Raw genomic sequence first — 27,661 nt, 5'->3', positions numbered from 1 at the left:
TCTTCAATATGGCGGCGTCCTGCGGCTCCTCGCAGCTCCCGGCCGCCGAGCCGCCGCTGAAGATCCCCAAGATGGAGGTGCTGTCGCCGGGCTCACCGGGAGCGCTGAGCGACGGCAACCCCAGCCTCTCCGACCCCTCCACCCCCAGCGGCGCCTCCCCCCTCGGTCCGGGGCCGGGGCCGGCGGCCGGCGGGGCCGGGCTGGGGGGCGGCGGCGGCGGCGGGGCGGGGGGCCGCGGCGGGGCCTCGCCCTCCGTCTCCTTCTCACCGGGCGGCGCTGCCGCCGCCGCCGCTGCTGCCGCTTGCCGCGGGATGTCCTGGACGCCGGCGGAGACCAACGCGCTGATCGCCGTCTGGGGCAACGAGCGGCTGGTGGAAGCGCGGTACCAGCAGCTGGAGGGCGCCGGCACCGTTTTCGGCAGCAAGGCCCCCGGGCCCGCCATGTACGAGCGCGTCTCCCGCGCCCTGGCCGAGCTGGGCTACGAGCGCACACCCTCGCAGTGCCGGGAGCGCATCAAGGTACCCCGGCGGGAGGCGGGCGGCTCGTCCCCGGGGAGGTGACAGGAGAGGGGGGAAGGGGCGGCCCGGGTGTTCCCGGGCTCATCTCCTGGGGCACCTTTTGGCCTTGGGAGTGGGGGCAGCCCTCCCGGGGGATCGCCCTTCAGGGTCCCCCCATGCGAGCCCATTTTCTGGAGCCTTTTTTGGCCGTGGGGGTGGGGTCGCTGTGGTCCCAGGGCTCAGCCCAGCCTGTGGCCTCGGGTGTGGGGGCACTGCGTCCCCTGAGCTCAATCTCTCCAGGATCTTCCCTGAAGCATCCTTTGAGCCTGGTTGCGAGCATCCCCTGGGCTCAGCCCATCTTTTGACCCTGGATTTGGGGGTATCGTGTGCCCTGGCCTCATCTGATCAGGGTCTCCCCCAGCAGACAGTTTTCTGGAGCATCTTCAGGCCCTGTCTGTGGGCATCCTCTGTGCTCAGACCCATCCTTTGGTCCTGAGTGTGGGGGCACTGCAGCCCCTGGGATCACTCCATCAGGGTCTCCCTGTGCAGACAGTTTTCCAGAGCATCCCTTAGTCCTGGGTGTGAAGCACCTCATCCCCTGGGATCAACCCGTCAGGGTTTCCCCATGCAGACAGTTTTCTGGAGCGTCCTTTGGCCCTGGCTGTGGGTGTCCTCTGGGTGTGAGGCACTCTATCGTCTGGGCTCAGGTGCCTGGCTCCCAGCAGCACCCAGTTGGCATCTCCTGGACCGGGGCAGGCTGGGTGCCACGTCCTGTGGGTTCAACCCTCACACCTGCAGCCTCCAGAAGTGTCTTTCGCACCCAGGCACTGCATCCTTTGGGTTCAGCCACTCGGTTCCCCCATGTGAGTGGGCTGTGGCAGCACTCTCCAGCCCTGAGAGTGGGGCATATGCTGTCCCAGCTGTTCGAGTCCCCTCACATGGATCACTTCCGCTGGGATTTTGGGGCACCACATCCCCTGAGTTGCCTTCTTTGGCCTTAAGTGTGGTGGGCACTGTGGCCCTGGGTGGGTTGACTCAGTCCCTTCCATGTCCACCAGCCTCTTCTGTCTATGAAAGGGTGGCACTAGCCACTCCTTGAAGCCCCCATGGGAAAAGGGGGCTTCCAGTTGCTCCAGTAACAAGTGTGGCTCAGGCTCTGGTTGCCCTCTTACACTTGGGGCTCCCTCTTTTGCTTTGCAGTTGCTTTACAGGGTACAGTGTCTTCCCTTGGCTCGCACCGGAGCATGTTGCAGTCTCAGAAACCTCTTTAAGAATTGAGCCCTGTTAAACAGCCCGATGGGCTGCATTTCCTCTGGCGGCAGGTTTTAAAGAGGGATCTTTCCACTTGCATCATTCCCTGAGGAAAAGGGAGAGGCTGGGTTTGGTGTCCAGCTTGGGAGCAGCAACTCCATATGTCCCGCTGTTATGAAAAGGGATATTTGGAGAGACTGTGGATGGCGTGGGAATTGCTGTGGATTTTCAGTTTATAAACATGAATGAAGCTTGCAAGGGCAATTAAATGTTCTGAGCTTCCTCCAGCTTTTTTCCCCTTTTGTGACCCATTAGACTGCCCATGCAGCCGCTTAAAATGCCGACTGATTTTTAAAAAAATAACATCTTGTTATTGCTAAAGATCAGTGAGGCTGTTTGCTTCTCTTCTGTTAAATACAGCTGTGCCAGCACAGTCAGGCTGGGAATCTCCAGGTATATACACCCAGGCTGCCTTTGATTTGCAAAATATATTAAATAAGGGGTTCTGCAGTATGGAGGATGCTCAGGAATAAGTAAGAGACTCACCTTTCAATCCCTGTTAATTAGAACAGTCTCTGTCCCTGAAGGTAGCTGGCCAAAATGAAGCAACCCCCCTTCCTATAGCTGTTTTAGTTTCTTAATGTATTTTCCTCTTGTCATCTTGGTGCTTCTGTGTGTTTGCTGCTCAGGGGTTTATTTCCCTTGAACACATCCAAATATTTTTTGAGAGGGACGTTGCTGCACGGCGAAACCTCTTCCAGACCCTTGTTTTCTCAGTGGTTTTCAAGGTGCTTCTTGTTTAAATCACTTCTTACGTGAAACTTTGGGCTTTGCCAGTGGCTGATGCACGCTGGAGAAGTTTGGTTTTGTCCGTAAGACTCTGATGGTTTTGGGTTGTGGGGGGTGTTTATGCAGCAGCTGTATAGGACTGCTACCCCAATTTTGGCTGCAGGCTCTGCGACTTACGCTTTTGAGGAGGCTAAGCGTGGTTGTGAGGAGAAGTCTCCCTAGTAAAGCAGCCCAAAACTGGCTGTTCAGGTTCAGACAATGCTTTTGTACGGAGCTGGTCGTGGGTTGTGGCTGCTTTGGGGCCAGAGCAAGCATTTTGGTGACTGCTGCAAGATCCCATCTTCCCAGGAGTTGAGGAGCTTTTTGCAGAGGAGGACTTCTCCCCCTTTCCTTTAAGAAGTGGTGCTTGAACACATCTTTGCCCATGAAATGTTCAAGCTTGAAAGAAACCGCACATCACTTACCTATCAAACAGGGAATAAAAGACCCCAAGGCTTATGTTTTTGACCTTGCAATGGCTCCAAGAGCAGCTCTTGACAGACCTGTCAGAGATTCCTGGATCAACACGGGATACGTTGGGACGGAGTCCTCTCCAATACCTGGTTGAAAGGTCTGGCTGGAGGGGAGTTGTCAGCTTTCCATCCGCGTGCTGTCCTGTGCCTGTACTCGTTTGTGGGTTGGCCTCTCCTTGGGCTGTCTGTCAGGTGAGGAACAGCTGTTCAGCGCCAGCTGTGTCTGGTGCTCATTGGTAAAGACCCTCACGGGGGGCTTTTGCATCTCAAATGTGCTACAGAACAGGGCTGGCTGCCTTGTCCTACAGCCATCGTGCTGCTGCCTGAGCTTTTGCGTGTCCTGGATCCCCACTGCGAGCGTCTTCATCAGCGCAGTCACCTGGAGGCACAAAAAGGTGTTTTTTTCCCAAAGCCTTTGGGCTTGCCGTAGGTTTTTCCCTGGAATCACTGTGAAATCAAACCTGGGGTTTCTCGTGAGAGCCAAGCGCTGACCTTGTCCTGAAGATTATTGAGATAGTTGTGGTAGCTGCTGCCAAAGCTAAAATCCCTTTTTTTTTTTTTGTGTGTGTGTAAGATTGGCTGCTTGACTCTTTAATGCTCAACCAAGAGCAAAAATCGCTTCTGGGTGTGGAGGGGTCGATGCCTGGAGGCATCTTTAAGACAGAGTAGGACCACTTGAATGAGCTGTTGGAACAAGGGGAGGTTGCAGGCACTTCGTAGTCCCCACCGTTGGCTGTCCGAGCTGAAAACAGAATCGGGGAGATGGTGGTAAAGGAGCACATAGCCTCATCGTTCCGTTTATTACCCATAACGTTCCATATTTCCATGATTTTATAGGATGCTTAATGCCCATCAAGGGACCGTGAGGATTTGCTGATGTGTTATAAATGTAAGTCGTGCTTAAAACGTAGTGGATTCAACTTATTTTATAAATGCATTTTAGATAAGAACTCGATATTGGCTTTCTTCAGGACACCTGCCTTCCCCGGACTCTGCCAAATCTTGAAGAGTGAGTTAGAAATGAGCTGGAAAGGAAAAAGTCAACTCCGAAGAAGAAAGTTTTCCAGTTGATCGCGTAGATGCATTCTCTCCTAATTCAAACAGGATGCAAAGTAAGGTCCCAGTTCAGATTTTCGTCTGTCTCTTAACATCTGCATGTGCTTTTCTGCACATAAGCAGCATTGGCCTGCAAGCTGGGAACGAGACCGCTGTTGGGTTTGAGCCACTCTGGAAGTGTCTGTTTCAAATTTAGGGATTCAGACGTAACTGTTTCAGCAGCTTTTCCTGGTTTCTTCCTTCAGAAAGAGACCTTGAAGCCGACTTTGTGGCTCTCAGGTCAGTGGACTGGTGAGTTTGGCAATTGGGAGCTGCAGGAGGGCTGAAACATCTCGATTTCTGCCAGTTGGGTTCCCAGAAAAGCTGTCTTGTGCTCTGGAGTTTTCTCATCCTGCCATGTCAAGTTGTAGCTTAATCCTTGCTTGTTTAGTAATTTATTCTGACTGTCCTTACAACACAGAGCTCTCGTTAGAGGAGTTTATTAAAGCGCACTGCTTTACATCCAGCCCTCCTCCTGTTTCCTAAGTGTGTTCATGGTCAAGGATTTAGCCTGGCTTGTGTATCCTGAAACTCCTCACCTCTCCGCAGCAGCGCGTGGAGAGCCTTTATGTTTTAAGGTTTGACCTTAGCGCTGGTGTTTTAAGGCAGATGATGGAATACTTGGCAAAACCCTGCCTAGACGTGCATGCTGATTTTGTGCCCTTCGCCTGGCGGTGGTGTTTCAGCCGGAGAGCAGGAGGTCAGCTGTTAACTCAAGCTGCTTTTAACCACAGAAAAATGAGCTGTCGCCTCATGCTGTGAAGCTGCCGTCTGAAGGCCAAAAGCCAACATATCCAGTCTGTATTCTTTGAGATCACTTTCCATCGGGTAATACGCGGGGACGTCGTCGTTTCATCCTCTTCCAGCCTTCGCACGTGGCTGCAGTGTCAGGGGGATGCTCTGGGGAAGCGCAGGTGAGCTCAGGTTTTATGGTGGCTGCTGACCAGTGCAAGTCAAGGATAATTTTCAGGCAGTAAAGTCGAGTTTTATTTTAAAGGAGTGCTCCTGAAATTGCGTGCTCTGGTCGTTTGTTCATGCTGAACCTTAGGCATTTTTTTAAGCCTGTGGAAGAATTTCTGCTTCTACTGCATGCATCGTTCTTCGTGGAAGGTGAAATCAAAGACTTGCTCTCCTGAAAGTGCTTTGCTTAGCCGAGCTGCAAGAGCGTTTCAGTGCTAGGAATTCCCTGGCTGGGGTTGCAGCTAGCGAGCTTTTCACGAGCAGAAAGAAATCACTCCTTAAAAAGTTATCGTTCAGCTGTGAGAGATGGTTAAAATGAATTCAGGGGCCTTTGTAACGTGTCATTTCTTCAGCTACCACGGAAATGCAAGATCTGCTTTTATTTTGCGAGCGAGCTGCTGAAATTTGTTTGCCCGGAGTTGGTGCCAAGCCATTTGTTCAAAGAGAAGCAGCTCCAACATCTAACTCCCAGCTGCAGGAATTCACAAACCTCACTGCCGCTCGCAAACTTGCTCCCCTGGTGTTGGATTTTCTATACGTAGCGACCTCCTCCTCACCCCAGACGGGTGACTGGAGGTTTCTGCTGAGTTGCGGTTGTCTGCGAAGTGTGGTGTTTGTTTTTCAAAGAAAAAATAAATACCTTGAAGATGCTGGTTAAACACTTGGAGAACATAAGGACAAAGGGGAAAAGTGAATGCTGCGAACCCACATGAAACGGAAAGGAATGAAAAATCACGCCTGAGTATCAGCCTTTGGTGTTCTCTTGCTTTAAGCTATATGTAAAGTGATGATGACAGGGGCTTATTTGTAATGGGGCTGTGGTTTTAGATGCTTTACGATGTAAATAATCTATTTTTAACTCTTGTGTGAAGTTGTTTTTAAGGAAGGAGAAGTTGCAGTAGCTAGACTATCTCAGAAGCGACGCTTGTCATAATCTAGTTTGACCGTGATACGGGAGATTGGATTTCGCCCAGAATTTCATCGTTGGGTCCGATAACATTAAGCAGAGTAGCTGTCTTTTAATTTGAAGATCTCAAATGATGGAGCATCAGTTTGTTTTGTAGCAATCAGCCAACTGTCCACCTTCAAAACAACTTTGCCTTCTATTTCTTTTGAATGCATTTTATCTTTGTCTTGCACTTGTTATCTCAAGCCCAGATCCTCATCCAGGTAGCTCTACCAGCTGCAGTGTTTGCAGGCAGCGTTCAAGTTACCTCCGGATCTTTCTTTGGCTTAAATCCATTCAGATGTGCTGGGTTTTCCAGGCTGGGTCACTTCTTGAATCCTTTGCAGCAACTCAGCTTCTTGCTGGGGGATCTCATGGGCCCTGGTAGGTTGGAGCAACTTTTTATTGACATTTATAAGCTGGAAGAAAGAAACTCTTTGGTAACAGATGAGGTTTATTTGGTTTTACTCCTTGAACGTATTGTGGGGCTGTAGCAGAGGGGCATCTCCGGGGGGTGAGTGTCACATAGAGCGAGACCTCTTGCAGAGCAGCTGCATCCTCTCTCTTCAGCCGGGGTGTTTGCAGAGCGGTGTTATACTGGTAGGCATCTGTCTCTGCACGTGCAGGACAAGTGTCTTTCCTGTCCAGTAGCTTCCGCAGCTGTGTTGTACATCTGAAATACTCTGGGCTGGTTGTTGTGGCATACCCAGGTCATCCACTACTTACTGCATGGGTGCAAAATGATTCCTGGGGGGAGCTGGGAGCCAGCCGGCAGATTACACTGTTGACAGAAACAGTTGATGGGCAGGAACTAATTGCAGAAGGGCCAACTTGCTAAGCTTGAACACTGAATCTTAATTTGGGAGATTTGTGAACATTAAATCTTAGTTTGGGAGCAAACAGTTTTTTCCTGTTGTACTCTTTTGCCTATGGAGGACTTGGAAAGGTGTTAAAAACCCTCCTTCTGATTTTTATCACTTGTCCTTAGCCAGCACACACAGGCAGGCAGAAATTTCCGGCATCCCCTTGACATCAGTTATTGCAGAGGCTGCTTTGATGTCAGGAAAGGGTGCCAGCAGCAATGATGCAGGAGGTGTTGGATGGTTGATTGTGGATTTTATTTATTTTAGAAGCAACTGGATGCACCTGAAATATTCACCAGAATGAAGCTGGTGTGAGAGTGTAAAGCTTTAAGCGCCTGTGTGGGAGCAGATTCGCTTTCGTTACTCTTCCCTGTTACGCTCCATCCTACTAAGTGTATAAATTTGAGGGCCAAGTAGGTGCTGCTCTCTGGACTGCTCTGGTGTCACCAGTTACCAACCCTTGACCACTGGTCCTGGTGAAAATTGAGTTAAAGCTGCCTTTGGTATTTCACTTCCAGCTTTTCCCATGGATGTAGATATTGGTCTCTGCTGGTAACATTTTCTTAACACAGCTGAAGGCCAAGTGGCACAGACCTTCCTCCAGAGACCTCAGGACCAGCAACGACACACTTCTAGGATGGTGTTACTCATGAAGTTTTTTAGCTTTCTGAACTATGCAAGAATTTTCCCTTGTGGTGCTGCCCATGTTGATGCTTTCTGCTGCTGGGCTGAAGCTTGTTTTGGAGAGGAGCCTTTTCCCTCCCACCTGTGGGAGGGTTTGTGCTGCTTTTCATCTTACAGAGGGGTGCGTGGCCTCGCTCTGCTCCTTCATTTGAGAGTGAGAACCAGCAGGGATTTGGGGCGGTGTGGTCTCTTGTGGCTTACCGGCAGCAGAGATGTGACCTCCTGAGTATGTCTCAGACCTCTTTGGTCCGAACTGCTGCAGTTTAGCTTTGTGGATGGCATAAAGATGTTTGTCCTGATCACAGCAGATATGTGAAACTTCAAGTTTCATTGTAGGAACAAGCATGTTTCCAAAGGCAAGACAATCTACTCCAGTGTGGCCTTCGTTGCTCTAAAGTAAGAAGTGATGGGTTTGAGCAGGTCACTCCAGTAGGTTGAACCCTCGCTCCAAAAAGGCCATTGAATGACTCGAGCGTGTCCAGAGAAGGGCAACGGAGCTGGGGCAGGGTCTGGAGCACAGGTCTGCTGAGGAGCGGCTGGGGGAACTGGGGGGGTTCAGTCTGGAGAAGAGGAGGCTGAGGGGAGACCTCCTGGCCCTCTGCAACTCCCTGCCAGGAGGGGGCAGAGAGGGGGGATGAGTCTCTGGAGCCAAGGAGCCAGCGCCAGGCCCCGAGGGAATGGCCTCAGGCTGCCCAGGGCAGGGTCAGGCTGGCTCTGAGGAAGGATTTCTGTGCAGAAGGGGCTGTTGGGCGTTGGAATGGGCTGCCCAGGGCAGGGGGTTTGTCCCCGGGATCCCTGGGGGGGTTGAAGAGTCGGGCTGAGCCAGCGCTGAGGGATCTGGTGGAGTTGGGAACGGTCAGGGTGAGGGTCATGGTTGGACTGGAGGATTTTCAAGGGCTTTTCCAACCCAGATGATTCTCTGATTCTATGAACCTTACTCATGTGTCTCTGCCAGCTGAGTTCTGCCTGTAGGACGCATCCATCCCATCTAAACTCTTGACAGAGCCAAAAGTGATTGGCAGTGGTGGGTATGGGCATGGCAGAGGGTTTTGCTGATCTCCCTTCTCAAGCTCTAACTAGTTACTCTTCTTTTCCTCCAGTGCTGTCTTAAACCAGAAGCTCAGTCCGTTGGGAGATGGAGGTGCCCAGCCGTCTGCCTTTCCTCAGGCAATACTGGAGAGTTTCTTCTCTCTAGGTGTCTAGCCCGATTAGCATCAAATCCCTGAGAAGGGTATGAATAATTTTATTCTCAGCTCTCTAACAGCAGCAACCGATGGAGCATCTTTGCAGGTGGCTATTTTGAGATGTGAGGTGCAGGGAAGTTCAGCTCTCGGCACCGCGTATCACTGCACAGCTTCCTCACTCGGCTGGGCTGCGGCTTGTTATATCCTGGGTTTGTTCCCTCTTGGCTGCTGGCAAAGTCCTGTCTCATCTAGGTTGACCTCTGCAATTGGCTGTAGTGTTTCTGTAGATAACTTCTGTCCGGGCAAGAGCTTTTTTTTTAATATAATTAATTGTGATTTAGAAATGGGCAGTGGTGGTGTTACCGTAAAAGCCGGTGCAGGAACTCTCTAAGACCCATTTTGGAGTTTTAGAAAGCAGGTGTTCTTTACTGCAGCACTGGGTGCACACATTTTGGCTTACAGTAGAAAATCCACTGTGGTTTTTTGTTAAGTTCTAGCTCTGGCTAACTAACCCAACCTAAAAACACGTGCATTGCCTTGCCTGACATCCCTTCTCTGTGTCTTCTAGGGTGACTCTGCTTCTTCAGGTCATTGTCCAAAGAGATCTCTGGTTCCTTGCTCAATCAGATGATCAACGTGTCTGTGCTCCCCTTCACCACTCATCCCCCCTTGGGACGTTCCCGTGGCTTTCCTTGTTCTGTGTTGGAGCCACATCCTTCAGAAAGTCCCTGTGCATTTGGGCCCATTGGGATACGATTGAGGCTTTGCTCTTTGGCGCAAAGTGTTATTTATTTTGACTGCTGGCGTGTCCCCGAGTGCTGCAACGTGCAGCCACCTGTGGGACTGGAACCTTTGCAGAGCCAGCGCGTGCCTGCAAAGTTTTAAGGGTGAGTTTGTGTAGGGCTGCTTGTTTTGTGGAGAGGAGTGTTATGGCCTGGTGTCTTATGTTGGAGACATGTTGAAGTCATTGGCTGCCTTTCTGCAGTGGTGTATGGCGGTCTCGAGAGTTTAAGGTGCTCTCTCTTCTCCTTTTGTTCTGGACAGACCACAGAAATAGGATTTCTTGTGGCAATATCCTATATAAGTCTTATGTTCTCCTGCCTTGCACACATCTTTTAATCTAGAAGTTCATGAGCTAGCAAGTTGAGCAGAGCTGTCAAACTGCTGTAGTCCTGTAGTTCTGTTTCCTTGTGCTCCCACCATCCAGCTCAGGAATGAACTTGAAGAAGGAAGACTTTGCCAGTCATCCCTACATATCCTACAACCACTCCAGGCTTCAAAAGCTGTTTCTTTTGTCCCCGTGTAGTTTCATCTCATGTTGTTTGTAAGTATCCTGCCACGACAAGGGAGGAACCTATTTGGTACTGCTGTTCTTAATTCAGGATGTAAAGCCAAGACTTTCTCCCATTAAGTAAAAGAGCATCTCCGGAGCTGAGCGTGGTGCTAAGTAGTGCTCTGTGCCATCGGGACCCCTTTTAGGCCAGCTGCTATCATTTAATCGACTTAAATAGATTAATGTGGACACGCCTGTAGGCAGCCTAACTGCTCTGCAGAGCCCATAGTGTCTCCCTGAGAAAGAACATGTCTCGGATCAGGGATCTGGAGTTTCTTGTGTTGGACCACCTCTGGGGTTATATATAAAAAGCTCGCTGTGGTGTGATTCTCCCTCATCTTATTTTTTTTGCTGGGAGGAGGACTGTGTCCACAGCCTTCCTCAAAGTCACTTCCTAAGGCTTTTCTGATTGATGTGCTGCAGTTTCTGTAGAGTGATTAGTTCTCCTGTGACTTCACTTGTAGAGAAGATGAGGGATCGTAAGTTAGAAATGGTGAGAAAACCCACGTTGAGCTTTTTTGACTGTCTCCCTCCTTTGGATTTCATAATTACAAATTAAGCGGGGATAATCTGTCTTCGTATTGCAGGCAGTGTTGCAGAACAATAAGCAAAGGCTCGGTCTTTTCCAGTCTGTGCACTGAACAGTTATTAGGTCTGTTTTCAGTTACTTGTCCTAAATTTACTGGTTTCTTGTCTATCTGTATCAATATATGTATGTGCACTTTAGGAACCACGGAGCAGGAGTTGAGCTGGACACCGAGAGGAGTAGAGGAGGTGCGTAAGAAAAAAAAACCTAGATCTTAAATCTTGGCGATCAAAATAACCTGCTGGGAGAAAGGTGTCTGAACCAGAGTGCTGTAAAACATCCAGGGGAGGTTTCCTGAAGTCTGAGCTATTAGTTAAGTCTTACAATGGTCTCTGAAGAAAATAATTGTGCGAGGTGCCGGCAACTGCAGAGGGAGAACCATCGCTCTGGTCCACCTCACGCCTGCCATGCAGAAGCCTGTGGGCATCCGTGCAGTGGAGCTGCCCTGTGTTACTCAGAGGTGAATGTCACTTAGAAAAGTGGTACGGTTGGAGAAACTAGGCAGTGCCTTCTGGAAGAAGAGCTAGTGGCAATCCCAGTTCTCCAGGAAACAAGACCAAGGAGCCACCAGTTGCTAGGTTATCTGCTGGCAGAAGTGGAAATAAAAGATGTCTCACGCAGGCAGGTCCAGAAGCGTGTAGGCAGTAACCTCGAAACTACTCTTAACCTGCAAGAGTAATGAGCAGCAAGAGCATTGCTCGTTTATTTTTGCCTTCTTTCCACGTGGCCCCCTTTAATTCTTGTACTAGTCTCCACTGACTTGATGCTAAATTATTTTCATGGTAAAATAAACCAGTCTGCAGCCCGAATGAAATAATTACTAGGCTACAACCCAGTGTGAGGTACTTGATAACTCCACGGGTAGGGAGGGATGTTTTGAAGCACACGCTTAAAACAGCAAGTGGCTGTTGAGTGTTCCCAAGTGGGCTTGGCCAAGAGCATTAATGTTTTTTGGTTAACTACACTGGAGATGGTTTGTTTTCATTAAAGGCTGTTAATAAATCTAAATCTAATGCTGATGGATAAGCCAGGGCAGACTTAGGAACTGGGGTTTAGGAAATAGATTTCAAAAAATCTGACTTGTGTGCAATTTTAGAAAGAGTTTGGGAGTGCAACAAGAGTTTGCCTGTATCGCTCGGTGAGACTTGAGCTGAGAGGAGAGAGAAATTGGAGTGAAAAAGCTGGGCAATGCATCCTCCAATGTGCTTTTCCTCTGAAAGGCAAGCGGGGCAAACCGGGCCATTTAAAACTGCCTCAGATGTTCCCAATGGGTTCTTGTTGCCAGATTTTAATAACCAAATTTGTCTGTACCCCCTGCCCTAAGGAACACAATTTACCTGCAATGAATATCAACAGATTTTTTTGGCTGGGTCCTTGGCTCCAGGTTGATGTAACCAGTTGTTTTTCACCCCGCTTGCAGACAGAAACTTAAAATTTGGTGGTGTCCAATTTGGTGGCAGAATCAGGAAGGGTTCCACCTTAAACTGCTGAATAATTCTGGTCTTATTGCTGCCTGTGTGTTTATATGGTGTGGGGTTTTTTTATTTTGTGTTATTTTTGTGTGTGTGTGTGTTGGTTGGGGGTTTTTTTTTTTTGAAACAGCAGGGTAAAACTGACTTGCTGCTTAGCAGTTTTGTTTCTGCCCCCAGGGCTTTGAATATCGCAAGGAAAGGGGTTAGAAATGTACTCCTTTCCTGCTGATGCTGTTAAACCAGTTATATGAGGAACATTAGGTAGGTTCGAGCTTTCTGGAGATGTAAAGGCGCCTTTTGGAGGGGAAAAAAGAGCGGTTTTTGCAGTGATGTGTGCTTGAAAGTCCATTACGCTCTTTTTCCAGGAAGCAAGGCAACAGGACTAGCTCTTTCCAAATTAATGTCTCGTTTGAACTCCAGAGGTGGCTTTGCCATTCAAGCTAGAACCTGGGCAATCTAACCAGTACAATATGAAAAAAAAAAAAATTTTCTAGCACTCTACCAATCTGAAAACCATCAAGATCCAGCAAACCTGGAGCACATCATTATCTTTCAAAAATAGAGTGGTGGTAGAATTAAAGCCACATTGAGGGATGCACATAAAGATTTTTTTTGTAATTTAACACCCCCAAATAGTTGCATGGTGCTCAGTTAGGGGAGGAACGTGGAAATCGTAGGCTTTGCCTTGCTGTCACGCAGCCATCCGCCATCCGTGCGGGATGCTACAGGGATCACCCAAAGTAGACGAGGTTTTTGCATCTGTCTGTATGGGAGGTTTTGGCCTCAGCACTGTTTTTAAAGGTTAATTAGACAGAGCCATCTTAGTATTGTTTCTTACTTAATGCTTGATATCAAAGTCTGGGAATTTGGAGCATTATTGATTTGACCTCTTTTAAATTTCAGCAGCTTCACAAGAGACAGAGTGAGTTAGTAAGGAATGCAAAATATGTAAGTAATATATATTTTCCTAGCTGAATAGCTTAGGCATATACATTTTGTACCTTGTGTCTTCTTACCAGAGTAAGGAAGGTTCGACCATCTTTGCTTTGGGGGACTCTTCTTTCTCTTTTCCTTTCTCTCTCCTCCCCGCTTCAGCTTCTCCAAGCTGTGGGCACAACACCAGCTCTGCTTTCTCCTCCTCGTAGTAGGTGTGCATTTTTCTTGGCTGGTTGGTATCTCTGACTGGGGGTCTCTTGGCATTTTTATTTTTTTTTCCCTACGTTACATAACAGATCTGGGGATTTTTTTGAAGTGGGGAAGAGAATAAATTGCCCAAGTTAAATCTCATGAACCTGTAGCTGCTACGCAGCTTTGTCCTGTGTCGTAGATTGCTGCATAAATTGCTGCAGTGGGAACGTCGGATACGTATGATGCTTCCTGGCGGGCGTAGATTGATTTGGGAACACTGCATTTAGCTGGTGACCGTGGGGCAAATACTGATCAGCAGAAGTAAAAAAACCCAGAAAAACCTTTAAACTCTGTCTAGCAGCCGTGTAATGTCTGCAAGTGCATGTGTGCTCTTCCAGCCTGTTGCCACGTGATGAACGTGCTTTTCTCTTGTCTTAGACCCTCCGCAGGTGCTATAGCCGCGTGAAGGAGCACGGCGTTGGAAAGAGGAAAAGCAGCTACACGTTTGAACAGCTGGAGCAGGTTTTTGGGCAGGGAGGATGGGACTCCCAGCCCTGCCAGCCTGTCCTCATCAACAGCAGTGGCTTGTACCAGGAGCTGGAGTCGGATGGCAGCACCATGGAGGAGTATTCACAGGAGGACTGGGGAAACCACAGTCAGGATCTTCATTGCTACCAGACTGGTGAACAGGAATTGGGTAAGAAATCCCGTTTTGGTGCATCTTAATACAAGAAAGATCTCGAGGGGCTGGAGCGAGGGCAGAGGAGGGCAACGAGGCTGGGGAAGGGCTGGAGAATCAATCCTGTGAGGAGGCAGGGCAGGAGCTGGGAGTGTTCAGTGTGAGGAGGAGGAGGCTGAGGGGAGCCCTCATCCCTCTCTGCAGCTCCTGACAGGACATTGCAGAGAGGCTGGGGCTGGGCTCTGCTCCCAGGGGATCAGGGACAGGACAAGAGGGAACGGCTGGAAACTGCCACAGGGGAGGGTCAGGCTGGGCAGGAGGAGAAAATGTTTCCCAGACAGAGTGGTCAGAGAGTGGAACAGGCTGCCCAGGGAGGGGGGAGTCCCCATCCCTGGGGGGGTTTCAGGGGCATTGGGATGAGCTGTGGGGGATGTGGGGTAGGGGAGAACTTTGTAGAGTGGGGCTGAGGGTTGGACTGGGTGATCCTGAGGGGCTTTTCCAACCTGAGTGACTCTGTGATTCTGTAACCTCTGTCCTCTGATTTTTACCTGTGCTCATTCCCATCTTGCACATCTTGGTACCAGCTTTCATGTGTCAGACATGATGCTCAAGATACTAAACACTTGATGTCCTTGGGGAGAAAAGGGAAAGAAATTCCCCAGTTCATTATCAAAGGCAAACCATGGTTTCTGAAATATTTTAGGATGGGGGCTTGAGTTTAAAGAGTAGAGGGAAGGAAGGGGCTGTGTGAAAGAAGGCTCCAGAAAGATGACACGTTCTCTGTCTCTGCTTCCCTTGCTCAGTTCTACTTCCCCTTGTGGTATTGGGGAGATGTTTTCCCTTTCAGTGGTACCCAGCTTTGGAGGTTCTTGGGCACTGGCTGAATCTCTGAGTTACCGTTCAAACACCATGCGCTTAAATTATGAACAGAACTTCAAATTATTACTGTGTATAAAATAAATGTTGCTCCTTCCTGTATACCCTAACTGGTTGGTTTGTTTTGAACTTGTAAATATGCTTATATCCAGATGTGTAGCCTTTTTCAAAATAAAAAAAAAAGCCAATCAAGCTCAACACTCCAGGATTGAGACCTGAACTGAACTCCTCTGCATGCTTTGCTTGCCTGAATTATTGGTGTCTCTGTATAATAGTAAATACATTAATTAATCTGGAGATTTGGTTGTTGCTCGTGGCTTATTGAACGTTGTTAAACGGAGCAGGGTACTACATACTTGATTGAAAACACACGCTGATCCGAGCAGTTTTGTGAAGAAGTGGGTTTCTTTAAGCATATTTATACCTCTTGAGCCACTGATCTTACAGGTGCGTGTTCCTCCCTTGCCTGAGCAAGGGGGTTATTTTCACAGCTGAATCTTTGTTGATCAAATTCAGCAGAGACCCAAGAAAAACTGTATTGGAAGGCAAATTGGATAAAGGCTCTTGGTGCCATGAGGGGTTTTTTTTTTCCCCCTTCCCCTCGTGATTTGTAGCATGAAACAGGGAGAGGAGAGGCAGTCGCTTATCAGTGCACAACTGTTCAGGGGACTGGTGAATTAGGATGCTTTGAAAGAGGCTTAAATCACCGTTTAGTGTTAAAATTTGCAAGCTGGCTGTTAACCACGTTCTGGTTCTCTCAGACTTCTTCCCCAGGGGATTTAAAAGTCAGAAATACGTGGGAGAGAAATGGTGGGGAAAAGACATTACAAAACGTATGTAAACGATGGCTAATTCTATCTAGTTTGACTCATTCTGGTGAGTCAAACTCTGGTCTCCTGGTTTGTCACCGTTTTCCTTCAGTCAAATCAGAGACATTTGTGTGCATTTGGGCTGACAATATTCTTAATGTTCAGAGAAGTTATGAGAAAAGCACTTAGCACACAACATCTAAATGGAATACAGATGCATTTGTTCTGGTGCTTGCTCTTCAAATGTGCCATTGAAAGCAGAATAGCCTTTTTTCTTTCTTTCTTTTTTTTTATTAAACAATGCAGTTTGCAATTAAATTGATTTGTGATTTAATAGCAGGAATTGTAGTCTTGTCCTTGAAAGGTTTTGCACTTGCAGAGATAGATTCAGATCTTAACTGACCACGTCTTCTCCAATGAAAAAAAAAAACAAACTATTCAGTTATGGAGGATTTAGGAACTGGAGCTGTCTTGTGCAGAACTCTAATGGACTGACTGGCTTAGGAAGCAACTATAAGTTTTTTAATTTCAGCCTTTAAAAAAAAAAAAAAAGGCCCCAGGAACGTTATTTAAAATATAATTATGTGTTGGAATTTTACCTTTCAGATGAAATGCCTACCACAAAAAGAACATTAAAGATAAAACAGGAATCTTCAGAAGACACGCAGTAAGTAATTTATGAATGTTTTACCCTGGAATGTATTTCCCTGGGGATGTTGTGCAGGAGGGGAGGATATTTGAAACTTCTGATTATAATTATAAATATATTGTGAAAGACTATTCATACAGTTGAATCTGCTTTACGCATTATTCCAGTTACCTCAGAACATCTGAAAAGCTTCACAACTCTGTTTCTTCTTGGCTTCATCATTCAGCAGACGAAACAAGACTTACTATATGAATGCAAGGACTTAAAATGCAGATAAAATACACATCAGATTTATTAGGGGGGGCTGTGGGCAGGCTGCAGGTGTCGTGACATGAGGCTGAGCTCTTGGATCTATTTGTAATCTGTTTTGTTTTGTTTTTCCTATCTGCCTCTTTAGATGTAAGAAAAAAAGAGAATGTAGGAGGAGTGGAGGAAAGAAGGGGGGAGAAGAGGGATGCAGCACCCCTGTAGTAGTGTGTACTGTTGGCTTGGTGTGCGTAAGGCTTGCAGGAAAAGTTCATTCATTTCCCCTCCTTGGTGGGAAGGCATGCCAAAGCTTGTGATTTTTTTTTTTTTATTATTATTTTTATAACTTTCCAGAGCTGACTTGAAACCTTTTGGATCAGTTTAATCTGACAAATACCGGAGCATATCGAATGCTTCGAGCATGTGAAGCTCCCTTGCCTCGCCAACAATAACACAGAGCATTTTGAAAAATGAAAGGAATTGTGCTGTATTTACTCAGACCAGGGCTATTTTCTTCCAACCTTTAGGGTTTTAAAACCCCAGGGTGGTTGTAGATCTGTCTGCGATGGGAGCGAGCCATCGCAAGTTGGCTTGCAGATCCTTTTTGAGGGGGTTCCACACAGGAGCTCCCCCCCCCAGCAATTTGTAGTGTCATCTGAAGTCAGTGTGGTATTTCCTATGCTGGAACACGAGCTGCTGTAGGGGAGGAAATCATCAGCACTGTATGCATTAACAGTGTCTCTGGTTAGTAATACAACAGAGGCTTTTTACTATAGCTAAATGAAAAAAAATCCTCCAACACACCCCACCCCACCCCCCACCCCAAAAAAAAAAAAATAGAAAAGGAAAAAAAGCTTTCATTGTAATGGCCTAGCTTCATCAGACTCCTCACTTAAGATGGATTTTTGTGGTACCCAAAAGTGCCTTTTTTTTCTTATTGTGAAGAAAATTCAGTTTAGCAAATCAGGGATGACCTGGAGAAAAATAACTTTTTTCAGTAGAATTGTTATTATTCTCTCTTAGAACTCTTCTGGGATAATTTTACCTTTCAAGGCGTGCTTTAGAGAGCTGCGTAGAAAAATAATCCTGAATTTTCAGAGGCAGGGGCTCGGACTGCCTGAATCTTCTCTTCTAGGTCGTCACGGTTTAAACCCGCCCGGCAGCTGCTCTCTCACCCTCCCCTGCCCCTGGGGAATGGGGGGAGAGTTGGAGGGGTAAGGGTAAGGAGACTCGTAGATTGAGATAAAAACAAGTTAATCATTGAAATAAAATTAAAATAATAATGATAATAATAGAAAATACAAATGGGTAGTGCACAGAATGTTCCTTCGGCTGGTTCCGGTCCAGTGCTCCGGCTGTGCCTCCCCCCCAGCTTCTTGTGTACCTGTACACTGGCAGGACGTGAGAAGTCCCTGATTTCTGAGCAACAGCTAAACCCATCAGTGCATTTTCAGTATTTTCATATCAAATCCCACACTGAGTCCAAAACACAGCCCTATTCTAGCGCTAAGAAGGAAGGAAAAAAAACCAAAACAAACAAAACCATTAGCTCTATCCCAGCCAAAACCAGGACACAGGTTTTGAAATGTAGATGGATTACTGGATTAGATTTGGTAGATTAGACCTTTCAGAGTTTTCTGATCTTTTTTTTTTCCCCCCCAAGTTCTGTCTAAAATGCACAGAAGTCTCTGAACTCTTGGGCGATTTGTGAAGTGTGCAGGTGATAAGCCCATTTTTTTGTGCTCAGTGGAAGCACAAAGCATCTTCGAACACAGAGATTTGCTGAAAACTTCTTTTCCCTGCTCTGAGAGCGAGGAACTTCTAAACTCTAACTTAGTAGATTAAAAGCATTTGGGAGAACGTATCTGATATGAAGATAAACTGGGTATTTATTTATCTTCAAAAAATAGTATTCCATCTATTCCTAAAAGGCTGATAAAGATGATAAATAGATGCCAAACTTTTTTACCTCTTTGGCCAGCATTTTAAAATACATATCACTTATTTCAAAGGAGGTTGAAATAAGGCCATTTCATCTGCTTGCTTGGTTGGATGAAGATTTGCAGCAGAAATAATCTCAATAAAATCCGAGGGTGTGATGGTGTGTTCTGACTCTGCTGAACCTTGCACTGCAATTTTTGAGGTGAAGAAACTATGATGCATGATGCTGGACTGTAAGCACACATGTTGCTGAAAATCTTGTCTTTGCTTCCCTCTTTCCTTCCCCTGGGATTTTTGGAAGGATTTTTTGGAGCTAAGCAGCTTGCATTAAAACAGGGGAACAGATGTGCACTGTGACATTATTTCCCTAGCAGAGAGGGTGGGAGAGTGCCACCGAGATGCTTGCTGCAGGAAACGTATCGCTGAGCTCTCCGGGTGCTGGAATTTATTCCAGCTCTTTTTTTTTTCCTGATCAAACACACACGTGTGAGGCTGCTGTTGCTATCAACTGACCACAAACCTGTGCAAAGAGGGGGAGCTCGCTTTACTCCTGCTGCCTGCGAGGGGTTCGGCCGCTCCTGCCTGCTGATCGTGCACACCAGAGGTTGTAGCTCCAAGCAAGCTGCACAGCACATTAGCACAGACCTCTCTTAGCTTCAGGTAGTAAATAACCAGCCTCCACGGACACATAAGGCAACCCAGGAAATAAGGGAAAACCTTATTTTTGGTGGTGTAGGAAGAGGGGAGCGCTAGGTAAGCTGTGTCTGGGTCTTGTGCTCTGTCAGCTGAACTTTCCTTCCCCACATCGGCTCTGCTGTTGCATCCCTTTGGCACGCTGCTGCCTCCAAATAAACTGTTTTAAAAAGTGAAATGCTACTTAAGACTCTGTTCTGCTATTTTAAATTTATTTTTGAGGAGCGGTTTTATTCGTTTTGCAAAGATGAACTAGAAAAAGCTTGGCGAGCTGGGTCTTTCACTGAAACCAGCTGTTCCAGCCTCTTTGAAGTCTGCTTTGGTTTGGAAACAGTGCCTTAAAACAAATTTGCACCATGTCTTGTCTCGCATCTTTCCTCATTTGAATTGCAAAAGCTTCCGGGGGAAAAAGAAATGCTGATGGCTGGTCTCCAGGCCTCCAGCAGGGAGGTCATGGTTTGACGATAGAGTAAAACCCAGCTCTAGGGCACCTTCTGCAGATGAAAAACGGGATTGCCTTGTGACACACAGTGCTGACAGAGGGTGAGCCCTCCCCTCGCTTAGATTTTTCTATTGAAAAATAAATAATAGTAACAATTTGTCTCTTACTGCTTATAATACCTGTGTTTGGCTGAATCATGGAGATGCTGCGTAGAGCCTGGGAAAGTGAAGCTCCACAGTGTCCTGGTGTAAGCGGGAAGAGAAGATGCTAAAACTGAAAAGCAAAGCTTTTTAAAATTTCTTTTTTTCCCCTATTGCTTCCTCTGTGCTCAAAGTGATGGATTCCCTCTGTGGAAAGCCTTTCTCTCCCATACGTGAGGTGCTGCCAGAGATCATCTGTAGTGAAATTATTCCTCTCCCCAGCAGGAGCAGTTTGAGTGACTAATTTTTTTTTTCACCAGAGCTTCAGCTCTATTTTGTGCTGAACTAAACTTAGCGAGAATATTTATAGTGTAATTAATAAAGGTGGGAGCTCTTTTTTTTTTTTTTTGGTTCTTAGCTCTGTTCCTCCACTGTTGAATGAAAATCTACCCACGCTGCTTTCTTCTGTCTCTGGTTTGGATGGGACTGCTTTCTTTAAATTGAGTTCAGCTGTCTCTCTTGAGTCGAAGGAGTGTATAACAGCAGTGAAACGCAAGCTCTGTGCTACCAACAGCCCTGCGCTTACTGTGTCCCCTTGTCTGGCTGGTGTCTTGTCCCCGGAAGGTGAACTTGCATTTCCAAAAGTCTAAAAAAAGACATTTTTCCAAGCGTAGCGATGCTGTGATGCTCAGCATCTGAAGAAGCAGCGGGGAAGCTGTAGAGAAGCTTTGAAATGGTTCAGTATTGCCTCAGTGTTTGTATGTAAATACAAATGGATTTGGGTAAATACGCATTTTTCTTGTATGGTGTTTTTCTCCTTTGCTGCTAGGGAGGGGGAAGTGTAAATAACTCCTCAGAAGTAACTTAAAATAAGAAACAGGAGTTTGTTGGTGATGCAGCAGGCGTTTTTAAAAGCCTCTGGGGTCAGACAACAACTTTTGCCAAGCAGGTCCCCTCCTTGGTGCTCTAGAAACTCGGTTACGCTCTGATTGTGGCAGAGAGGCCCGTGCTGAAGTGACTTTTAAGGTCAAACCAAGAATCTTCTGGCGTGGTTGCTGCTGCTAAAGAGAAGACGGGCAGCACGCTGGTGGATGTGTCCCTCCTGTGGCCGTGAGCAGAGAGTGATCTCAGCCGGGGGTCAGGGGGGTTTGTACACCCCGGCTGCGGTTTGCTGGGCGGGCATGTGCTGACTGCTGGGTGTCCAGCTGCTCGACACCGAGTCCAGCGCCCTCAGTCCCGGAGGCACCATGTCGCCTGAAGGACAGCCAGCACGTGGAGAACCTTCCCAAAATCACACGTGTTGTATTTACACCTCTAAAAGCCAGGGGGTTTGAGACCAGAGGCTGTGAGGTTGGACCCCTCCAGCACCACGGGAAGGGTCTGCAGCTCCCAAACCTTATTTCTTTGAACTCTTACATCAGTACGCAGGAGAAAGAGGCCACCTGATCCATGCAGGGATTTACCGGGCAGAAATGCAGCTGCTGGAGTCTTAACCCCTTGTGCGGTTTGTGGGGTGTCATATCTGCTTTTGCCTAAAAAGCTTCAGTCCCTCACCAGTCTCGTGCCCCAGCTATGGGGCAGCTGTTGGGAAAAGCTGCTTTGAGGGAGTTTAAGTGATCTCAATAAACGCAGCAAAGGAACCCACAAGAGGAGGGAAGTTTGTGCGTGCCACGGAGAAGAAAACCCCGTAGGAGAAAACTGGTGCCACCTGGTGCAGGGATTAATGACACAGTATTTTCTTCTGGTGGGATATTGGAGGAGGGAGGATCCTCTTGGGGATGTGGTGGCCCCCTGTGCAATTGCAGTTCGGCACGACAGATAAAAGAGAGTTGCGTGGAGCAAGCTTTCAAATCCGATTTGTTGGACCAAGAGAGATTTCTCTATTACCAAATGAGTATTGCATTATCTTCCTACAGCTTTGATTACAGGACAATAACTCCTAAAATTAGTAGTTCTCCCTACTAGCTAATTACACCCTAAGTGTCTCATTCATCCTGGAGGAAGCTATTCCAGCTTGCTTCAAGCGCACGCGAACGCTCGCTCCTGATGGCTTAGCAAAGCGTAAATCCCCCCGTGGAAACTCGCTTTGATGCTGCCATCGCTGCTGGGAGCGAAGAGAAATCTTGGGAAATGCAGGGAATTTTTTATTGGCAATCCAGAGGGATTTCTGTTATCCATCCCACAGCAGGTTATCGTCTCGGTTGCGTCTGAGCCATCTTCTGCTCCGCAGGGTCAGTCCCTTGAACCATGTTCCTGATCCAGCGCCGGGACCGACTTGGCCCTTGCTTTGTGGGTTTTTGTACAATTACAGCCCCGTTCACTCACATTAATTTTGGAGTAATGATGAGGTGGGAGTGTTTGGAGCGGTGGATGCAACTCTGGGTGCTGCTGGGGACAAGTGGATGTAAAGAGTAACTCAGTAACTGAGTTTGCATTTATTTAGCGGCACCAGACATGTGTTTGCTCGTGGTTTGTTTGAAGCAGTGCAGGTAGGAGCAGGACATTTCCACTGTGTGTTTTTTGGGGATTGGGAAGAGCAGAAATCTTCCTTGGAAGCTGAACTTGGGAATTTATCCGCTCTCGTTTTCTTTACTGGGTTATCTCCTGCAGAACTTCTTGCATTAAATCTTATTTCCTGCAGAGATTGTTTGCTTGAGATATTGGAAGGAGTTCGGGTTGGGTTTTTTTCTTTAGTTTTGTTGAGATTAATTAAAAAAACATCAGTGTGGTGTTATAATCCATACACTCACCTAGCAACATAGGATGTATAGAGTAATAAAATACCCACTGTCTAAAAAGCAGCTGAGAAAGCTGAAAGGGATTATTACTATTTTCCAAAGGTCGTTGTGTTGGCCGGGAGGGTTTTGCCGCTCCGGTTTACTGATGCCTTTATCCTTTTCTCCGTGTTTTTTAATCTCCAGGAAGCGCGACGTCATGCAGAATATTATGCAAATCTTGGAGTCAGTCCAGTTGAAGTGGGAGCTGTTTCAGAGCTGGACAGACTTCTCCAGGCTACATCTTTCTAACAAACTGGCCATTTTCGGCATCGGTTACAACACCCGCTGGAAGGAGGATATTCGTTACCACTACGCGGAGATCAGCTCCCAGGTACCCCTCGGCAAGCGGCTCCGGGAATATTTCAACTCGGAAAAACCAGAGGGTCGGGTTATCATGACCAGAGTGCAGAAAATGAACTGGAAAAACGTTTATTACAAATTTCTGGAGATCACCATCAGCGAAGCCAGATGCCTCGAGCTGCACATGGAGATCGACTGGATACCAATCGCTCACTCCAAGCCCACCGGAGGAAACGTTGTTCAGTATTTATTACCGGGAGGGATCCCCAAAAGCCCTGGCTTGTATGCCATCGGGTACGAAGAGTGCCACGAGAAGCCCCCCTCCCCTCTCGCCGAGCACAGGGGGCCCGATCCTGGCAATGAGACTCAAGGGGAGCTGGAGGTCCCTTCGCCACAAGCCTCCCTCCGGGTAGACATGGAATCCGCCCGGATTATCTACTGTTACCTCGGCATCGCCGAGGTCCGGACTCTCCAGCAGTGCCTGTTTTTACACTTTCAGGCAAACACCAAAACCTTCAGCAAAGATTGGGTCGGGATCAACGCCTTTTTATCTCAGAACTGCGTCGTAGAGCCTGGCGTGTCGCCCAAATCCATCTACATCAAATTTGTGGAAGTGGAGAGGGATTTTCTTTCCGCCGGCTCTTTGGTAGAGTGCCTGGAAAAAGCCATCGGATACCCCTTAAAATTTAACAACTGAGTCTCGTCCTTCATAAGGATTAGGGCTTTCTGCCCCTTTTTTCCATCTCGCTACCAGACGCTTTCGGATCCTGTCCGTTCACAGCCGGGCGAGTCGGACTTTTCCGCCTGGAAACGAGTTTTGGGGTGATAAGAAGCTTGCGGGGCGCTTCCCCCGAGCTCCCCCCAGCGAGCGAGCATGTCCCGGCTCTCTGGCCGGACAGACCGACCGGTTTTCCTACCGGAGCGGCGCGGCGAGGAGAAGCCCCCGGCCCGTGAAACGACTGTAGGTACATTCCACATCGGACAAGCGCGTACACGTGGCATTTTCATATGAAAAGCTGTTTTTTTGGTTTTTCTTTATTCCACGGTGTCTCGTTTTTACGCATCCATGTCTCTTAAGTGTTATTACGGATCTGAATAAATAAGCAATAGATAACGGCAAGTTAAACGTTGAATCACGTTAAAGGAGACTGTTTTTCAAAGCCACCCTTAGATACTATTGTATATAATTTAGAACTTCACTTTTTTCACCCATCGAGTGTTCTCCTCTCTCCAAACAGTGTTGCCTGCAAAAAGACTTTGGTTTCTGTGATGTATTCCACTTTACTAGTAGCGTTGCCATATCCGCTTTTATTTTATTTTATTTTTTAACATTAAAATAATTCCTGGCCTTTTTATTTTTATTTGTTTTATTTTTGTTGTTGGGTTGTTTGTTTGTTTGGGGTTTTTTTTGAGTTCTAGTTAGCCTCTTTGTGAGAATAACCTGGCAGCTGGGAAACTTTTTTTTTTTTTTCTGTTGAACCATGCTTATGGATACAATCAAAGCTGTGAGAATGGGGAAGGGGGGTTTGGGAGGGGGGGGACACAGGGACGGGGGGGGACACGGGGATGGGGGAGGACGCATTTAATGCCTTTTTCAGACGTGTTACTATATAAGCCCCATTATCTTGCTGGCTGGCGCTGGCAGTTTCGGTTTTTTTATTTTCTAAAGCTCATCGATCGGTGAAGTTGTGACATACAATGAATGTGTCGGTCCTAATAAAATCAAGCAAACACGTACGGGCTTCGGCAAATCTTTCTCCTCCTCGAGGGGGGAATTTTGGGGAGGATGCGGAGGTCTTCTCCTGGGATATTTCCCCCGGGGCTTTGTTCCAGGAGTCGTTATTGCGAGAGATGTTTAATTTCCTTATTTTACGGTGGGTGAGCGTTGCTGGAGCCTGTTTCCTTCCCCGTGGAGATGCCTGAAATCTTTGACAAGGTGCAACCGCTGCCCCCGTGGAGTTTAGCATCGCCTTCGACTGCGACTGAGCCCTGAGATGGAGGAGAGAGGAAGAGGAGGAGGTCACACCCCCCCTGCCCCACTCAAAATAGGGTGAATTGCTCCAAAATAGGGTGAGTTGCCCCAAAGAGGGGAAGCAGGAGGTGAGATCCTGGCAGAATTGGGCTGGGTTGATCCCTCAAAGCCTCCTCCCTCTCCAAGGCCGGATCCTGCAATCCCAGTGGCCAGGCGGGATTTATGAGGGATGGGGGGGGGGTGGGGTGGAGATGAGGCCGAGAAGGGATTAATTCCTCCTCCCCCCTCTTTTCCTCTTCCTCCTCCACCGGCAGCGTCTAATCTCTGCTCGTGCTTCGAGGTCTGACCCTGGTTGGATCAAGGACCAGGATAACCTCGGCCAAACTGGGAAGGATTTGTCCCAGCGCTCCCTAAAATCAGGGACCTTGATCTGGAGAGTCAAAAATGGCCTTTTTTGGGTATTTTTAAGGGTTTTTTTTTAAGGATTAATATCCAAAGTGCCCCAGGGGTGTCAGCAGGAGGAGGGTGAGGGATGCTGGGGGCATGTGGCTGGGGAGGGTTTAGGGGTCCCTCTGTGCCCCCTGTCCTGATCCGATATTGGGGAGGGTTTTTAAACAATCCCAAGAGTGAGATTAAGACAGAAACAAGATCAGATGCCATCCCACCTTGTGAACTTTATTGTACACACAACTGGTAATAGAGATAGGACAGAGAGAAAAAGGAAAAAATCAGATTCCCTAAGCAAGAAAACGGTAGAGATGCAGCAAGATTGATTACCACCACCACGAATCCAGCGATGTACCCTTGGCTCGGTCTTGGTGCAGGTGATGGTGCTCCAAGAGTGATGACAAGAGTGAGAGAGTCCGAGAGAGGAGTACACAGTCCTTTTATTGTCCCAGCCCCCACGATTTTTCCGAAAAGTCCACCCATTTCCACGGGGCTCATTGTAATACATGCAGCCTCAAGGTCCCCCGTGCGCACATGCTCACCATCACGGTGGTCGTGCCAGCCTGCACGTCTTCCTCACCTCAGTTTAACTTCGGGTGAATGTCGTGGTTTTGTCAAGGACTGTTCCTCTTCTCCAGAGTGTACTTCTCCATGTCGACAAGACGTTGAGGCCAGGAAGTGGTGGTGGTGCAACAGCAATGATTGAGGCATACAGTCCAACACAGTCCCTTACACCAACCTGTGCCTCAACATTGCTGTCTTTGTGGGGGTGTGAAAGATAACGGTACAGAGCGAGAGAGAGAGAGAGAGGCCAGAAGTAGCTCACAATACAGTAACAGACAAAATTTCCAGCAAATTTTCCATCAATAAACATGGCCTTAACAATATCTTTAACAAATACAAACAGCTTTAGCTAACAAACATATAACTAATAACATCTTTAACAGATATATCATGCTTAAAACTCACTTTATAGAACCAAAACCATATAAACCAATTTTAAGGCTCTGACAAATCAGCAGAAGAATGCGACAGCAGTTTACATGGTTGACATTCACAGGGACAAGAAAGAAGTATTGCAAGAGCAAGTAAGAAAATTATTATTATGGCTAAGGCTATGAAGTGAATTGAGATTATTTCCAACATATTCCCGTGATTCTTAACAAAATACCACAAAGTGTCTGAGGCCCTGGTTGTCCATGCGATCTGCTGCTCTGGTCTGCTGGGGTTGGGGTCAGCATGTGCGGTGGGAAAATCCCTTCCCACACCCCCTTTATCCTAAAGCACATGTGTCATTTGGGCCTAGAAACTTCTATCCCAGATTTAAACCAAAATAAACAAACTATACCAGTATTTGTAGCAACCTTAACAATATTCTAAACAAACATATAAAAAGGTAACAGTAACACTACCAATTCAAGTCTTTTAACCAAACATACTTAAACAAAATGCATCCCAGGCCCAGCCAAGGGATGTGCTCCTGGTCTTTGGGGACAGGGAGGGGAAGGAGGTAGTTGTTATGTGTGGTTCAGGCCTAAAAGCATCTATCCTAAATTCAGACAAAGACAAATGAAAAACACTAAAAGATATATATATGTATATATCAAGTTTTAATAATTGATACAGTGGCAGATTTTGATTGGCGAACAACACGAATCTGCTTTACACCAGCAGGTGAGGCGGTGGATATGAATTGCATGTTGGATGCAACGTGTTGGATTAGCTGGATAAAGCAAGGAATAATACAGGGCAAAAACATCAAGGCAGCAAATGTACATAACAGATAAAATCAAAGCTGTTTTACCCATGGTGCTCTGGATAACCAAGACCATAAATCACACTCCAGCCATTCCATGTTTGAACAGGGACATGGGCCAGTTTCCTCATGTCTGTGGTCAGTTGAAGGACTACTACATCGTCTATTTCCAAACAACCATTAGAGACATTTAGCTTCAGCTATTAGATAATCCAAAACCATGCGATGTTGAAGGATTGCAGTGCGCATCTGTTGAGATTGTGAGTTAAAAGGTCTATAGCATTAGCAGCTTTATTGGTAATAATTTCTAAGACTGCTTGTAGTCGAATTATACGGTTCAAATTATAAATCGGTTCTCTTGCCCCTGATACTGATTCACTGGGATTCCAAAAGGCCTTTTTGGGCTTTGGCACCTTTAGCAAATGGTCCAGCTGCAGCCTTTGGGAATTGGAAATAAATTGTGTTTTCATTTCCCAAAGGTCTGAAAAAGCTGTTTGGGCTATTGCTTGTCCGGCCGGTACAATACCAGGCACCAGTGTAGTTATTCCACTCGCAGATTTGATGGTAAAAGTAGTTTCATTTTGGCATATAAGGTTTCATTTTTGTTTGACCAAAACCTTTTAAACCTTTTGTT

General features: G+C 47.2%; 1 protein-coding gene across 4 annotated transcripts; it reads left to right on the top strand.

Annotated features, from left to right (window-relative positions):
• Positions 1–24,362, top strand: MSANTD2 (Myb/SANT DNA binding domain containing 2). 4 transcript variants are annotated; one of them, XM_074927377.1, is made up of 5 exons: positions 1–518; positions 13,076–13,120; positions 13,739–13,997; positions 16,271–16,331; positions 22,697–24,362. In XM_074927377.1, the coding sequence occupies exons 1-5, from the start codon at positions 9–11 to the stop codon at positions 23,547–23,549; spliced, it is 1,728 nt and encodes a 575-aa protein (XP_074783478.1). In that variant the 5' UTR covers positions 1–8; the 3' UTR covers positions 23,550–24,362. The 4 variants fall into 4 exon arrangements, with proteins under 4 accessions (XP_074783478.1, XP_074783480.1, XP_074783479.1 ...); XM_074927379.1 differs by lacking the exon at positions 13,076–13,120 and having other exon boundaries at positions 13,895–13,997; XM_074927378.1 differs by lacking the exon at positions 13,076–13,120.
• Positions 24,363–27,661: the final 3,299 nt, after the last annotated feature.

Source organism: Athene noctua, chromosome 26 (assembly GCF_965140245.1).
Source record: "Athene noctua chromosome 26, bAthNoc1.hap1.1, whole genome shotgun sequence".
NCBI lineage: Eukaryota > Metazoa > Chordata > Aves > Strigiformes > Strigidae > Athene > Athene noctua.
Note: the sequence above shows the minus strand (reverse complement) of the source record. Positions and strands in the feature narration are given on the sequence as shown.

Coding starts and splice junctions, on each gene's coding strand:
- MSANTD2 (XM_074927377.1), top strand. CDS start 9: ATGGCGGCGTCCTGCGGCTCCTCGCAGCTCCCGGCCGCCGAGCCGCCG. Junction 519..13,075: donor AGTGCCGGGAGCGCATCAAG/GTACCCCGGCGG, acceptor TTTAAATTTCAG/CAGCTTCACAAGAGACAGAG. Junction 16,332..22,696: donor GAATCTTCAGAAGACACGCA/GTAAGTAATTTA, acceptor TTTAATCTCCAG/GAAGCGCGACGTCATGCAGA.